Below are 16,033 nucleotides of genomic sequence, written 5' to 3'. Positions count from 1 at the left end.
TAAAATATTTTACTTTTTATTAGTCTAAACCTGAGCAAAGCGATATCAACCCCCCGAAATAAAAGTCGACGTCGTTTAATTAACGTTCCCAAAATGAAGCTGGATTATCCAACAAAGCACAGATTTTGCTAATAAAATCCAAGGTAAAAAATAGTACAGTACAGTCCAGCACCAACCACATTTTACAATATTTCAAGGAAGAAAAAAACAGTTCACTGTCTCTCTTGGAGGAAATCAAAGTAGATTTCATGAAGGAAATGAATTTTTCTTGTGTGGAAAATTCCTTTGCTTTCGTTTGGAGAAAACATTTTGGAATCGTCCTGCTCCAAAATGAAGGCGAGTAATTTTTTTGGTTTTGTTTTCTTTCCTTCCCGGCGCTCATCCCAGATTGATATCCCGGGCGAACATGGTGATGAGCAGGATGATGGCGAAACCCGTCAGCAGCCCGGCGTTTTGGATCAGGAAGAAGACCACCTTGGACGAGGTGCGCTTCTGTTCCCGGGCGATGGCGTCCATCTCCGGAAACTGCGTCGTGGAAAGGATCGAGTTATTATTGACAAGAGATCTATATATAGAAATGAATAGCTTACCATATCAGCTAGCGCGATGTAGAGGAACATGCCACCGGCGATGGCGAAGATGGCGTTGGGTGCAAAGTTGCTGCCCAGCACGATGCCAAACACCAGGCCCACGTAGCACGCCAGCGCCGACAGCAGGTTGAAGAAGATGGCCTGGGGGACGCTCATGCCCGAGTTCAGCAGGATCACAAAGTCGCCTGGAGGCCAAATCCCACATCGGCCGCATCATCATCATCATCACGACAGCAAGAATTGCTTTCCCACCGGATGCAATCTCACAAGCTGCCGTTAGAGGGCAGTCAAAGATCAAGCGCTCAAAATAAGTCCTGCTTTGTTAAATGTCATCCATAAAAACAAGAATGAGATACCGAGCTCGTGGGGGAACTCCTCGCAGACTATGGCGGTGGACGTGCTGAAGCCGGCCAGTGTGGAGACGGTGAAGGAGGCGCCGATGGCCAGGCCGTCGATGAAGTTGTGCAGCGCGTCGCTCAGCGTGATCATCCACGCCACCGTCTTGACGCTGGACAGCCGCTGGCCGCTCAGGCAGCGACATGCCCGGATCGACGCCTGCGAGAATAGCGGAGGAGTAAAATGTTTTGGTCGTGTCTTTCTTTTGGTATACCTTAATTTTGCAGTATTTATAAATATATCTTGTTATTGATTGGCTATTTTTTTTAATTTCATCCATTATCCGGACCGCTTATCAGCAGCTACGCTGTGAATTGGTTGCTAGCCAAACGACAATTGACGCTGACAATCGCACGGAGGGACGATTCAAAGTGTCCCGTTAAACTACTACTACTAAACTACTTTTTTTGGGGGGGGGGGGGGGGGAGAACCGGAGAAAACCAACGCAGAAAATACAAACAGGACACAAGAAATCCGGCGCCGGATTCGAAACCAAGACCGCCGCACTGTGACGCCGACATGCTAACCAGTCGACCGCCATGTTGTGCCGCCCTACTCCAAGTATTTTAGTTCAAAATACAGTCATTTGTGGACTTTTTTTCCCCCCGTCACTGCTGTTGTCCGATGATTACGTTTTATTTTGAACAGTAATTTGAACTCTGCATCAAGTTTTGAAATGGCGAAGTTTCCTGAGTGTCGTCGAAGTGAACATTTGAGGACAAGTGGTCGTGGCGCGCCGTCGAGGAAGGAGAACGTTGATGTCAAGGTGAGGACGGAGGCACGTCAGCCTCACCGTGGCAAAATGGGTGCCCGTTGCTCTTTTCTTTGAGTCGGGCACAAGGCGCCTTTTGTGCTAGGGCTGGACAAGCCCGCCATTGAGTAGGAGCTGGGGGGGGCGGGGAAGAGGACCCCTTTCCCCTTCCGCTTTTGTTTGCTCTGCTTTTGTTTGCCGGCTCGTTAAACGTTAACCGCCACGCCGCGTCGAGCGGCTTATTTTGATGATGTCACTTGTCCGACGCGTGGCCGGCGATAACGACCGCCGACAACCACGTCCAGCAAATAATGGCGACTTACTCGCTCCTTGATAAGATCAACAGCACTCATTCCGGTGATTAAGGCGCGGGACAAAGTGCAAAGCTTCACCACTTCAGATCCATCAAGCGTACAACAACAAAGTACTCGAGAGCAGTGGTCCCCAAGCCACGGGGTGCGGACCGGCACCGGTCCGTGGCTCATTTGGCACCGGGCTGCAGAGAAATAACAAATAACTGACATTACTTCTATTTTATTCAGCGTGTTTTTGGAACATGGGAGCAACCTGGAGTACCCGGAGAAAACCCAGGGACTAGATTTTAATGTTGTTCAGTATGTTGACGTGACACTATGCTAAGTTTTTAGGCTAGGTCGCGTCACGAGTGCCGAAGTCTATTTACTTGGCAAAGCGCGTCCCAAACGTGTTTCTGCCGTGTTTCTGACCTGCGCGGGTACGATGTTGGTGTGCTCAGAGCTGACGCTGGCGCGCTCGGCCGTGCTGATAGTGCTGATGCTCGTCAAAACCAGGCTGGAATCCTTCTTCGAGCCGGCGTCGCCGTTGGGCAGCGAGTCATCGGCCGGGGCGAAGTGCGACGGGCCGTGCTGATAACCGGACGGAGAGAACAAAAGTGACTCGATTGGTACCAAAAAAAAACAACAAAAAAAACCCCCAACAACACAAAACAGGCACGAAACGAGAGAACAAAGGTTGAAAGAGCAAGAATGGAAAAAAAAAACCTCGGAGGCGTGCGAAAAGTCCGACCTGGTGTTCGACGCGCAGCGCCATTGTGAGGACCTTCTCCACCAGGAAGAGAAGATAAAAGCCACCAAAGATGCCGACGGCGTTGGACACGTAGTCGTCCGCTTTCGGGTCGAAGCCTAACGCCTGGACGGCGACGAAAAAAACGCCAAGGAGTTCGATGGAAAAGCGGAGGAATCGATTTGGGGGAAGGGAGCCCGGGTGAGGCCCAGCGAGGCGGCGCCTCACCTCCGGGATGAGCTGCAGCACGGCGTTGGAGAAGAGCGTGCCGATGGCCAGGCCGATGAAGTAGGTCAGCACTTTGGGGAAGTACGACTTGCTCGTGAGCGGGACGAGCAGCAGGCCCAGCAGCGCCGCCAGGTTGATCACCGTCACCGACAAGAAGCCCCAACCCCAAACTGCACCCCCCCCGAATATATCAAGCAAAAAAGGGGAGCTTAGTCAATTAGCTAAACATTCGATTTGCGACATGCAGTCGTACGGCGAGCCACTTGCATGCGTCTACCCGTTTTGTGATGATTGCGCATTCAGAGGTGAGGCTGTGCCTCACCTGCCTCCCCTGACCGCATGGAGTCCATACACCCCCCCCCCCCCCTCAAACGCATAGTGAAATGTGCAACGTGAGTATTAAGTACATTCGACAGAGCGCTGTGTTACTAATTACTAGCTGATAACACACGGCTGATAAATCCTAAATGGGGCAGACGCGTGCTTTTTCGACAAAGCTCTGGTGGAGGAAATATTGCCCCCCCCCCCCCCACACACACACACAAAAAGCAGCATGTGAGAGGTCAGAACCGCAGCAAGTCATTCCGCGACACATTTTTGCACCCTTGAAAATGTGTTGGATTTGATTTTGTTTTGTTTTTTTGAAACCTTGTTTGTTGACATTCGAGTTCCTAACTCGTCCATTCTACGATTCACGCACGGCGTATGAAATGCGCATCTGTGGCTTCGTTTCGTTCTGGGACTGACCCGAGTAGTCGACTGTGGGCGGCGTCGGGGTGGTGATCTCGGGGGCGGTGTAGGGGCAGGAGGGCACCAGCACCTGGGTCAACACGGCGGGACAAATGGCCTCCAGATGTCCGGCGCCCAGCCGGCTGACGTTGGGGAAGCCAAAGTGGGCCAAGATCTGCTGGGCCGACAGGCACTGAAAAGCCGCGCGCGAGAGAGACGCGGCGTTAGAAACGGATTGGCGACAAGACACGTGATTGGACGATGCAGTTGTTTATATATTTAAAGGAGCGCGTTCAAAAAGAAAAAAAAAACACTGGAGATATTTGTAACAAAATAAATATATATATATGTATATAATATTTTGGTTAACAGAGTTGTAAACACAATTCATGTAGCACTTCCACAATAACTGGGGGGCGGGACAAAGCCTAGCGACCTGAAAGTCTATTTTAGTGTGTATATATATATATATATATATATATATATATATATATAGTATATATATATATATATATATAGTATATTTTATTTTTTTGAGCTTATTATTTGCATATCATAACCTTTTTGAAAAGTGTCAAGTCACATAGGGATGGTAGTTTGTCATTTTCTTAGCGTACGGTGAATATGACGACAAATGTTATTTATTCGCATATGCTATGTTTGCATTATAAAAAGTCATGATACGTCGCCTCTAAATCTTTAAAAGTCGTTCACAAAACGTGAAGTAAATATTTTTAAAAGCAGAACAACAATATTCATTTTTCTTCATTTTATAAATGACTCCAATAGGCTGATGTACAATCATTGAATTCATGTGTACTGGCCTGCCTGCAGTCCAGACCTGTTCCCCCCCAATTGAGAATACGAAAGGGCTGAAGCTGTACATCAAAGCCAGAATGAGAAAGAATTCCACCGCCCGAAGCTTTAACACAGTTTGTGTCCTCGCTTCCCAAACCTTGATCTGCATCTTGTGAAAAGGTCATGGAGGCCAGATGTAAACATTGACCTTGGACCAGGCTTTTTGGAATGGGTCATAGCCTTAAAAATTCCAAGTTTGTGATCATTTGCGAAAAACAATCAAGTTGATCGGTTTGAACGTAAAACATCTCGTCTTTGTGGTATATTCAATGAAACACGAGTTGCACATCCTTTCATTTGGTCCTCTCATTCAATCACAATGAGTGACAAAAGACTTCACGTGTTCACACTGCGGCCGCTGTTCCTGATGTTCCCAAAATATTAGAAACAACCACTTATTTTTCCAAATGTCGCACTCTGGCCTTTACCAATGTAAAAAAAAAATTATAAAACGTGGACCAAAGGAAATTGGAATTGTCCGCCGCGTGCGTGTGTGACTCCAGCGCCGTTACCTCGCGTCCGTGGAGCGGGTTGTCGTCGTGGGTGACGGCGTGGTGCCGGCGGGCGGCGACGATGTGTAGGAGCTCCTCCAGGTTGCGCGTGGGAATGGACTCATTGTGGCCGAAGAAGCGAACGACGTCCCGCAGGAACTCGCCGGCCCCTCCGGCGAAAGCCTCCCGGCCGCGGGTCCCCTCCGCGAGGAGCGCGACCCCCAAAAGTCGCAGAAGAAGCGCAGCCATGTCTCGCTCGCTTCACACGCAGTCCTGTTATAAGAAGAAGACCTCCAAGCCCCCCCCCCCCCCCCCCAAGAAAGTTTTTAACTCCTCCAGCACGAATTCATGCGGGCGGTAATCGGTGTTTGGTTCAAAGCTCACCGGCGCGCACACGCGACCGCGTGCACGAGTTCCAAATATGCTTTCCTTCCAGCTCCCCCGCCGTCAGTTTGAACATCCGACACGCGCACGCGCAAACTAACGCGCACGTGCAGCAGGGAAAGAGAGGAGAGCGCAGGGGTGAGGGGGGGGGCTGGGGGTCATGTTGTCACATCGGAAGGTTTGACTGGGGGTGGGGGTGGCGAGGTAAACTAAAGTTCGGCAGAGTGAGCTCGTTGGCTCCCCTGGTGGGGAAATGGCGCATGCGCACTGGGAAACCCGAAGATTGGCTCTTCTCGACGGATAAGCGAAATCAAAACGACAATAAAGCCCACCGGTTAGGGACTGGCCCCACCCCGGACTAGCAAAATCTGCGCATAATTGACACCCGAGTATGCGGGTCACAGATGCTACTCGATACAAGTTGAACACGTTCCGTCACCACTCATCGCATCTCAAAAGGCCTTTCCCCATGAAAAGGACAATTAAAACATTTAACAGCATTTTTCGTCATATGTTCATCCCTAAAAAAATTTAACACCCTACAGTATTATATATTGAAACAATCATTTATTTTGTAAAGTGTCCTTTGGTGTCTTGAAAGGTGCTTATAAATAAAATGTATTAATTATTATTTCACGGCTCATGATTTCCTGCATCATTGCGCGTTCTCCGCGACATCCACTAGGGGGCAGTACAATACGTCCATAGGCACAATCACACGGTCAGAACTGCTCAGTAAGCTGCAGTCATTCTTTGTTTTTGATTGATGATCATGTCTGTGAGTATCAAAACCTCAAGCCATTAATTTCCTCAGGGCAGCCATTGTTATGACCAATACTGATACAAATTTGTCATGAAAATCTAAATTTCCTCATTTGAACGTTTGACATTTATACTAAAATATAAATAACGTATCATCTTGGATGTTCTGAGATGGGAACAATCAGAGTTCCTCTCCCGCTGAACTTACAAGCAGCGTAATCGAGCGCGGCACCAAGGTTGAAGGCGATTTAAGGCGAGTAGAGGTCGCTCAACGAGGTGATGCGGAGCGCTCGGGAGAGTTCCGTAACGCTGGTGGGTTTCCCGGCGCGGAACGCCACCGTCCTGTTCCTGGACAGCATTAAGAAGCCGTTGCCGTCGAAGCGCCCGGGAATGTCGCCTGCATCCAGCCACACGAAAGGAGCCACGGCCGACGACTGGAGCTCCACCACAAATCGCGTCTCATCCTGGCGCACTTTGGCCTGCAGGGGGAGACATCCGGCAGTGTTTGCAACTCAACTCGACTTGATTTACGGAGCATTTTCAAAACCTCCACAGATTTCTCCTCCCTTGATTTCTAGGGTGTCACCATGATAGAATTCCAAATGTCTTCAGGCAGGAAATTCCCGAAGCCGAGCGTCTCACCGTGATGTTGGGCGGCTTTAGCCCCAGGGCGTCTTTGGGTGAGCACAGGAAGTGGTGGTTTGCGGGGCCGCGTTGGTCACCGCCGACCTCCTCCAGGCGGAAGGCCAGCAGGCAGCTGCGGCGGCTGCAGTTTCCGCATCCGGCCAGTAGGGCGGCGACGGGCCGTTTGAAAACCGGAACGGCGCTTCCTCCCGGTACCGCCACGAGGTCGGACTTCTTTGTGCAAAGCGGGTCAGGGGTGCTCCACGTGTAGACTGACACCTGGTGGACAGCAAGATGATAACAGTTGGGGATTTTTTGTTCTCGTTACGTTTTGCTTCGTTTTTAGAGCATATTAACACAACAACTTGTATTTTATGAATATCCTATTATTGATGAGGGGCCCTACCACGGCTCTGAGCTTGAGGTCTTGGCTCAGGTCGGAAACGGCGTAGATGAGCAGCGTGCCGTCGTCATCCTCGAAGGCGACGGGCAGGACGTCGGCGAAGAAGTCGGCGGCAAAATAATGCAACATCTTCCACTTGCCGCCGAACTCTGCCGGGGAACAGGAAGTGACGGCGGACACGACGGCAAGCGTTCGCCCGCGGGCCGACTTACCAATGGATGACCAGGAGGGCGCCTGCCAAATGTCGTTGAGTTGCCAGTAGAGGGCGCCCATGGTGTTGCCGAGGCCTCCTATCAGCTCGCTGCGGCTGCGGCGGTAAAATTCCGTCTGTGTCTTCACGCACTGAGCTTGCATCACCTGAAAAATAAAAAAACGTAACGGTCCGCGTTTTGGAAGTCTGCGTAGGAGACGATTTTTTTTTTTTTCATAAACAAGTCATGCAAGAACAAGATTGACAATTTGGAGGGATTTTATAAAATGGATTTTTTTTTTTTAGGAAAATGAAATGGAAAGAAAAAAAGTGTGTAAATGTTAACGAGTGTTTAAATTGTCCCTAAAAAATGGACACATTCTAAAATTGGATCGATATCAAATGAGACATTTTAACCGAAGGAAAAAACAAAAAAAACCAAAAAAAACCCCAGGAAAATGTAAAATTTTAATTTTATTTAAAAAAGTTCAAAATAATGAAATTCAAAATAGTCAAAGCTTTGATTTATATGAAAGAATTTGATTAAAGGTCAGATATCAAATTTAAAAAAAATTAAATAAAATGCAAAGATGATTAAAAGTATTCAATTATTTGGACAAGCAAAAAAACCCGAATAATGTGGACACGTAAAAACACATAAAATATTTTGAACTACAAAATGAGTCAAATACATTTGAATGATTTTAAGATTGATAAGAGTCATTCAAGATAAAATCCAAAAATTGTTTTTGTTTTCAGGTAAAAATGAAAATAAGACAAATATGCAAACTGTTGATTTAATTAAAACCATTCATCCATCCATTTTCCGAACCGCTTGATCCTCACTAGGGTCGCGGGGGGTGCTGGAGCCCATCCCAGCCGTCTCCGGGCAGTAGGCGGGGGACACCCTGAATCGGTTGCCAGCCAATCGCAGGGCACACAGAGACGAACAACCATCCACGCCCGCACACTCACACCTCGGGACAATTTAGAGCGTCCAATCAGCCTGCCACGCATATTTTTGGAATGTGGGAGGAAACCGGAGCACCCGGAGAAAACCCACGCAGGCCCGGGGAGAACATGCAAACTCCACACAGGGAGGCCGCAGCTGGAATCAAACCCGGTACCTCTGCACTGTGAAGCCCACGTGCTAACCACTGGACTACCGGGCCGCCCTTTAATTAAAACGTCTCGTGTTAATAAAGACGTATTTAGAAAATATGTGGAATTCGATAAGCATGACCGACAACAGTCTGCTGCATTTTCATCTGGAGGCGGCGGGGGCGGCGGCATATGACCTGGGTGAGGTAGAGCGTGTGCGTGAAGCGGGTCAGGGGGTCGCTAGAGTTGGGCAGGCGGAAGTGAATGGACGCCTGCTTCAACATCTGCTCGTTTCCGTCCTGATGGTGCAGGCGGTGTTCTGCGAAGCGGCTGCTCAAGCTCCAATCCTCCGCGACAGACACCTGCAACGTATTTGTCCCCGCTCGTCAGTATTTTAAAAAAAAAAAGTCTACTTTCATTTCTCGGCTCCGACCGAGACTCACCGGCCGCAGCGTGGAGAGCGACGGCCACGACTGGAAGCCGTACTCGGAGGCGAAGCGCGTTCGGGGGAAGCCGCGCCAGTCCCAGCAGTCGGCCGAGTAGCTGTAGAAGTGGGCGTCGCCGTAGCGCGGGTCGTACGGATCGCTCGCCACGTAGCCCTCCCGCTCCGACTCGGCGCCGTTTGTCGGACTGGAGACCAGGAAGGGCCGACTGGGATCTTCCTGAGGGGGACGTGTCGGCGCCCCCCCGGTTAGAACGCAAAGCTTGAGGCCCAAGTTGGTTTTCCTCGCCGAACCTTTTTCACGATGGCCATGACGTTGTCCACGTAGAGCGCCACGTAGTCTTTGAGGTAGACGGGCCGCTGCCGGTCGGGGATGCGGAACCAGTCGGTGGCCAGTGCCGCTTCGTTCTCGTTGTTTGCGCTCCACACGATGACGGACGGGTGGGACTTCAGACGCCAGACCTCGGGTGGAGAAAAGAATTGGAAAATAATAAATTCACACGCGCGACTCCACCTTTGTTGGACAAGGCTTCAAGAAACTAAGAAAAAAAAAAATTAAACCAAAATAATTTTTTAATTTTGGGGGAGTATTTGTGTAGGTTTTTTTTGTGTGCGTTTTTATATATTCTTGTGTTTCTATTTTGTTTATTGTTCTGAAAAATCTTTGGGTCTCATATTTGTGCATAGTTCCTCTAGCGTGTTGTGTTCTTTGTATAATCGGTTTTGTCGATCAAATTTTATTTGATTTTTTTTACATTTGTTTCAAATAATGGGGTATTTTTGGGGGTATTTTTTAGTACATTTATATTTGATGATATTTTCCCAATACTTTTGTCTAATATGTTTGTATTTGGCCTTCAATGGTTTTGCATCGCTTGTTTTCCGCCGGATCATTTTCAATTTCCTTCTCATTTTTCACAAGTCCGATATTTTCTTTCCTCATAGTTTTGGTCGAATGCGGTTTTAAACGTATTTTTCCTCCAGGACCTTTGCCGCGTTCATCGGATTTGCTGAACGAGTCCGTCAAATATTTCAAAATTCATTTATAATATTTTCTCCTTCGCATTTTCACAATTGTTTCAAATAATTTTTTTTTCCATCCATCCATCCATCATCTACCGCTTATCCGGGGCCGGGTCGCGGGGGCAACAGCTTTAGCAGGGAAGCCCAGACTTCCCTCTCCCTAGCTACTTCGTCCAGCTCTCCCCGGGGGATCCCGAGTCGTTCCCAGGCAAGCTGGGTGACAGTCTCTCCAGCGTGTCCTGGGTTTTCCTTGGGGTCTCCTCCCGGTGGGACATGCCCGGAACACCTCACCGGGGAGGCGCTCAGGAGGCATCCGAATCAGATGCCCAAGCCACCTCATCTGGCTCCTCTCGATGAATAAATTTTTTCAAATAATTTTTATTTTTTTGCTGGATATTTTTTTTCTGTTTTGGTATTTGTCAGTGTCTTTTTAGAATCTTTTTGTAAAGATGTAATTATAATTTTGTTTTTTTTATTTTTTCATTGTATGCTGCATTATTTTTGAATGTTTATTATTTTTGTTGTAATATTCTTGTTTGATTTTCTGACCATGTTTGCTTCATTTGACCTATTCCATATCTAATACCAAATCGTGTAATTTTTTTTTTCTGGACTGAAATGATTTGACAAATTTTAGGAACAGCTTTGCGTGTGACCATCACAGTTGCTAATAATGAAACTCGGATGAGCTCGTTTCGCATCTTTTCCGACCTGTTGGTAGACCTCTTCCCTCACGGCGCAAGCGAACATGAAATCCTGCCACACCTAAAAGGGAGACGAACAGGGCGAGTACAAGAAAGGGCGGCGCGGCGCAAGAATCAAATCCTGGACGTCGCTCGCTTACCATGAGCCCCATGTCATCGCAGGCGTTGTAGAAGGCGTCTTGCTCGTAAACGCCGCCGCCCCACACCCGGAGGACGTTCATGTTGGCGTCCGCCGCCGACCGCAACAAGTCCGCCAAGCTGACAAGTCGGCAAAAAAAGCTCTTGGTTGCATTTATTTCTTTTTTTTAAGGGGGGTTGGGGGGGGATCTGTTAGAATCCTGTGACTTACACATGAGGCGTGACTTGGTCTTGGAAAGAGTGCGCCGGGATCCAGTTTGAGCCTTTGAGGAAAAGCGGCTTCCCGTTGATGCGGAAATAGAAACTCAGACCCGGTGAGCTGGCGACGGGCTCTTGGACCAGCTCAACGCGACGGAAGTAAACCTGCGACACGCAGCGGAGGGCTTGAAACGAGACTCGCCATCTTCTTTTAGTTCAATTTGTCCGCAGGAAGGCAATCGGGGACCGTCAAAAATGTTTGCTTTTTTTTTTTTTGTCGTGATATTTTTTTTCAGATTTTAGATTTAGATTTAGATTTTTTTTAATCCTGGACTTAATTATCCTCGGAAGAGGATAGTTCGAGCGTATTTTTTTTCACTCTCCCTACCCAGCGTTTTTCTTTTCTGAATTCTGATTGTAATTTCCCCATTGCGGGACAAATAAAGGATATCTTCATCTTAATCTTAATATTTTCTCTCACCCGCCCTTCTTCAATCAATCAAATTTTCTTCCCTTTTTTAAAGTTATAATTATATGCTGTATACATATAATTAATAGACTGAAAATCACCGGAGGAAAAAATAAATGACGAAATTAAAGAACCCTTTTTAAGCCTGTCAAAATCTTGAAATAACAAAAAAAATTCTTTAAAAATATTTCTGTAACTTCTCTAATGATTCTTTTGAAGTTGTTGTTTTGTCCTGTTTCATTTTTTACAGATTTTTTTTTTGTCACCGTTTTTAGTATTAATTTTTTTTGACTGAAATATTTTTTTGGGTTGTCAGTATGACAATTTGTGTCATTTTCATCTCATATTTTATCCGCACGCGACGACAGGAAGCGAGCTCCTAACCTTTGAGTGCGCTTGGAGGAGCGCCACGCCGTCCGGCGAGCGCGCCGTGAGCAGCAGGCGGTAAGACGTTTGTTCGCCGACACCTTTGGGCCACCACAGCCTCACGTCGGCGCTCTGCAAACAAAACGTCGACCACCTTCCAGCATCTTTCCGCACGCGCGGAAGTACGCGTGCACGTATACCGCGTCGACGCTGAGGGTGAAGGTGTATTTGGCGGTGCCCGGGCGAATGTTTGCCGGGAAGGCGACGCGGGAGAGCAGCTCGGGTAAGTCCAGCGTTATTTGGGCCAAGGTAGGTTGAAGAGCGTCCACCAGGACGTCCACCTGCAGTGACCATGACGAGCGGCCGGCGTCTGCCACGGGGAAAAAAAAAAAAAAAGTTCAAATCAAAAGATGATCCAAATTTGCGATTACATTTTTAAAAAATATTTGCTGGCAAGATTTTTATTGGAATATTTTTCCATTTAATATTCTTGTTTGTTTGTTTTCTTTCTTTCAAAAATTATTCGGGTCTCGTATTTATGTATTTTTCTATTTTAATGGTAAACATTGTCTGACGTTTTATCCAAACATTTCTGTATTTTGGGTTTTTTTCCCCAATTTTTATTTATTTTTTTGGTCCTGAAAAGTTTGGTTGTCTTTCTTCTTCCAATATTTGTACAGTTCTGGTAATATTGTTATTAACTTAACATTGGTGTAATTTTAGAATTTCACCGAATATTTGTAGATTCTTAAAAAAAAAACATAATTTTTGGTCTGTTTTTGTTGTGTTGTCTAATATTCTTTATTCATCTAAATTTTTGTTGCAATATTTTGGTATTTTTGGTTTATATATTTTCCCTCAAAATCTTGATATATTTTTCATGTTAAACATTATTGGATTATTTGCACTGCTATGCTGCTCCATTTTAGTCATTTTTGCCTCATATTTTGGTTTTCTGTAGTTTGTTTATGAAGAAGTTTGTGTTTGGGGGTATTATCGCTGTGTTTATTTGTCCAAAATTTTTGTCATTTAAAATTTTTTTTTGTCTCATTTAATTTTTTTTCGTCAAACGTATTCTTTTAAAAATTGCCTGAGATCTTAGATGGAGTGTCGCATTTTTGGACAAAATGCGTGTATTTTTTTTGAACAATATTTTCTTGTAGCATTTGTATTATTATTTTCTTAATGGCATTCATATTCCGTATAAAGGCTTTTGTGATGAAGACAACGAGACGTACCATAGAGAGGAAGAGCGGCCAAGTGCACCAGTCGCAGCGAGTCATAGGCCTCAAGGCGGACGCCTTTCCACAGCGCGGCGCCGGGGAAGGACGGACCCCAGTCCCAACTGAATGAACTCTGGGCCTGAGCCACAAACACACACACAGGAAAGAAAGAGCACTTCACAAAACATTCTTCATGGATTCGAGCGGCGCCGGGAAATTGGGAGTTGAATTCGTGACATGACCGGCTTGGCCCGCAAATAGCAAAAATCCACGTATAAGTGACGCCAACTGAAATGCATTGAAAAGTGCATGAAAAGTTTTTATTTTAACCCTTAAACTCTTCGCTAAATCTCCAATATGCCTTTTCCACAAACAATGTGAGTTGCCCACCCGCCTCACAAAAAAAAAAAAAAAAAAAAAAAAACGAGGTGAGAAAAGAAAGCTCGCTAACGTTAGCATTGGTGACAAATTGGAACTGATTAAGATGGAGTCCGATATTTTTATTTTGCGGTTTCGGCCGCAAAAAAGCGCTTCAATTCAACAGACGACCGTCCGCACCACTAAAACCAATGATGAAAAAGAATTTTCGGGAACAACAAAATTAAAAAAAAAAAAAAAAGACAGCTCAAGCTGTAACACTGGGGATTGTTGAGAAAATTGACTTTTTTTTTTACAAAGATTCCATATATGATTAAAAAAAAACCTAACAAACATGGTCCAAAAAATTACAAAAGCGAACTGAACAGAACAAACAAAATCCAAATGAAGGACTCACTTTCCTGATGAAATTGACGTGGCACTGTCCTTTCTGGACGCTGGGCGGACACTCGGGAGGAATCGCGTAGGCGGCGTGGGCGTTCCTCCTCTGGGCGGCGTACACGATGGAAGACAGGAAGCGGACCAGCAGCGTGTTCTCCTCAGCCTTCAGCAGCTCTCGGATAGGAAAGACCTGCATAGAAAAAGACGCGGGACAAGTTGCGCAAAAGGACGGACCGATGACGGTTGGGGAAGTGCTAAGGTGAACGAACGCACGTATGAACGGAACATGTTGTCCGTGCGGCCCACCAACGCGCCGTTGAGCCAAACCGACGCAGCCGTGTCCACGCCGTCCAGAATCAGAAGGACTTGTCGCTTGGACCTGAGGGGTGAGGACACATTTATGAAGGCGGGGGCTCCATTTAAAAAAAAAAAAAAAAAAAAATCAGTCTGACATTTTGTCTGATATTTAAAAAAATGTTTTTCTAAACTATTTTGTATTGTTGTTGTTGCAGAACAATGTTTTTCTTTTTTTTTTTTAAATGTCGCATGTGTTGCATTTTTTAAACCATTTTGTTCACTTGATCCTAGCAAAGTATGCATTGTGATCTCAAAAGCTTATATATTTTTGTCTTCTAAAAACCTCATTTTAATATTTTTGCAGGGCGGCCCGGTAGTCCAGTGGTTAGCACGTGGGCTTCACAGTGCAGAGGTACCGGGTTCGATTCCAGCTCCGGCCTCCCTGTGTGGAGTTTGCATGTTCTCCCCGGGCCTGTGTGGGTTTTCTCCGGGTGCTCCGGTTTCCTCCCACATTCCAAAAATATGCATGGCAGGCTGATTGAACACTCTAAATTGTCCCTAGGTGTGAGTGTGAGTGCGAATGGTTGTTCGTCTCTGTGTGCCCTGCGATTGGTTGGCAACCGATTCGGGATGTCCCCCGCCTACTGCCCGGAGACAGCTGGGATAGGCTCCAGCACCCCCCGCGACCCTAATGAGGATCAAGCGGTTAGGAAGATGAATGAATATTTTTGCATGATTTTTGAGTCGAATATTTGAATGTTTATTTTGAAATATATTTTTGTCTTTGAGTCAATGTATTTATTTATTAAGATTTAGCATTTTTCTGGTCTAATTTGTATGCTTTTTTTCATTAAAAATATATATTTATCCAATTGTGTATTTTTGTCTAACACTTGTGTCTTATTTTCTATTATTGTCACACTATTTCAAAAAAATATTGATAATATTTTGACGCAGTGTACTTTCAGAATGATTTTGATCTTTGATATTTTCGATTTTAAAATTGTATTATACATTCAAAATATTTGTAGTATTGTCTAATATCTGAATGCTTTTACATTTAAGATATTGAATTTTTTTTTCTTCTAGTATTTTCTTTCTTTTCGATAATAATCGACTTGTGTGCTTTTCTCGGCAGACCTCAGCTCTTTGGACACTGCAAACGTGGTGGCGTACGTCCAATTGTCCAAAGAGATCCACTCGTACAGAAGGTCATTGAACCGGAAGTAAGGATCCTGTATGGTGCATCGAAGGCGACACTTTTTTTTTTAATTGTCATTTTAGGAGTGACACAGGAAACAAATAGCAACATAAAAAACGCTCGAATAAGTAAGAGGAAGTAACACAATTCACGTACTGTTATGGAAATGAGTTGGGTTTTCTCGTGTGAGCTCCATTTTGACCGTTAACCAAAATGTGGCCCGTGAGACACACGTATGACTTTAGTGTGTGATTCTTTTCGAACTGACCTGTATTAAGCCTCGCTGCTGCAGTGCCGTGTGGACGCATCCTGGCACTCGGGCGGGCAGAAAAAAGGACTTGTTCGAGTTCCACAAGTCCCATTCACCGTCCAAACTTTGGACGAGAGAACCGATACCATCGTGGCTCAAAACCTCCAAAAGTCCGAGCGATAAAAACGAGAAGAAAAAAACGCGTACAATCATCGTTCCTCCGTTAAATCGCTCTCCAAGGCAAGTTTCTTCCGGGTTTTGGCCACGTGACCGGATTTTGATTTCTACACGCGGTATGCCTCGTCCCTCTGCAATGTGATTGGCTGAGGACCTGCGCCAATTTGATACACATCTCAAAAACAAATACTATGACGTACGTGCATTCCAACACTAAAATCTCAAACTGCATTCATTC

The 16,033-nt window shown here is 46.0% G+C and overlaps 2 protein-coding genes across 3 annotated transcripts; both read right to left on the bottom strand.

Annotated features, from left to right (window-relative positions):
• Positions 1-59: 59 nt before the first annotated feature.
• slc39a8 (solute carrier family 39 member 8) lies at positions 60-5,613 on the bottom strand. Its single transcript, XM_052085320.1, has 9 exons — positions 5,469-5,613; positions 5,106-5,357; positions 3,754-3,928; positions 3,007-3,176; positions 2,782-2,904; positions 2,463-2,621; positions 947-1,145; positions 591-775; positions 60-525 (listed from the first exon to the last, which is right to left on the bottom strand). The coding sequence occupies exons 2-9, from the start codon at positions 5,331-5,333 to the stop codon at positions 379-381; spliced, it is 1,386 nt and encodes a 461-aa protein (XP_051941280.1). The 5' UTR covers positions 5,334-5,357; positions 5,469-5,613; the 3' UTR covers positions 60-378.
• Positions 5,614-6,216: 603 nt separating this feature from the next.
• Positions 6,217-15,960, bottom strand: manba (mannosidase, beta A, lysosomal). Of its 2 annotated transcripts, XM_052085318.1 has the most exons (17): positions 15,637-15,960; positions 15,308-15,402; positions 14,144-14,249; positions 13,887-14,060; positions 13,127-13,250; positions 12,089-12,258; positions 11,907-12,020; positions 11,067-11,218; positions 10,858-10,975; positions 10,725-10,778; positions 9,285-9,452; positions 8,992-9,210; positions 8,746-8,910; positions 7,470-7,614; positions 7,261-7,406; positions 6,873-7,133; positions 6,217-6,709 (listed from the first exon to the last, which is right to left on the bottom strand). In XM_052085318.1, the coding sequence occupies exons 1-17, from the start codon at positions 15,829-15,831 to the stop codon at positions 6,479-6,481; spliced, it is 2,637 nt and encodes an 878-aa protein (XP_051941278.1). In that variant the 5' UTR covers positions 15,832-15,960; the 3' UTR covers positions 6,217-6,478. The 2 variants fall into 2 exon arrangements, with proteins under 2 accessions (XP_051941278.1, XP_051941279.1); XM_052085319.1 differs by lacking the exon at positions 15,308-15,402 and having other exon boundaries at positions 15,637-15,774.
• Between the last annotated feature and the right edge of the window lie 73 nt (positions 15,961-16,033).

This window comes from Hippocampus zosterae, chromosome 14 (genome assembly GCF_025434085.1).
Source record: "Hippocampus zosterae strain Florida chromosome 14, ASM2543408v3, whole genome shotgun sequence".
Taxonomy (NCBI): Eukaryota; Metazoa; Chordata; class Actinopteri; order Syngnathiformes; family Syngnathidae; genus Hippocampus; species Hippocampus zosterae.
This window is presented reverse-complemented; position numbering and strand designations above follow the sequence as displayed.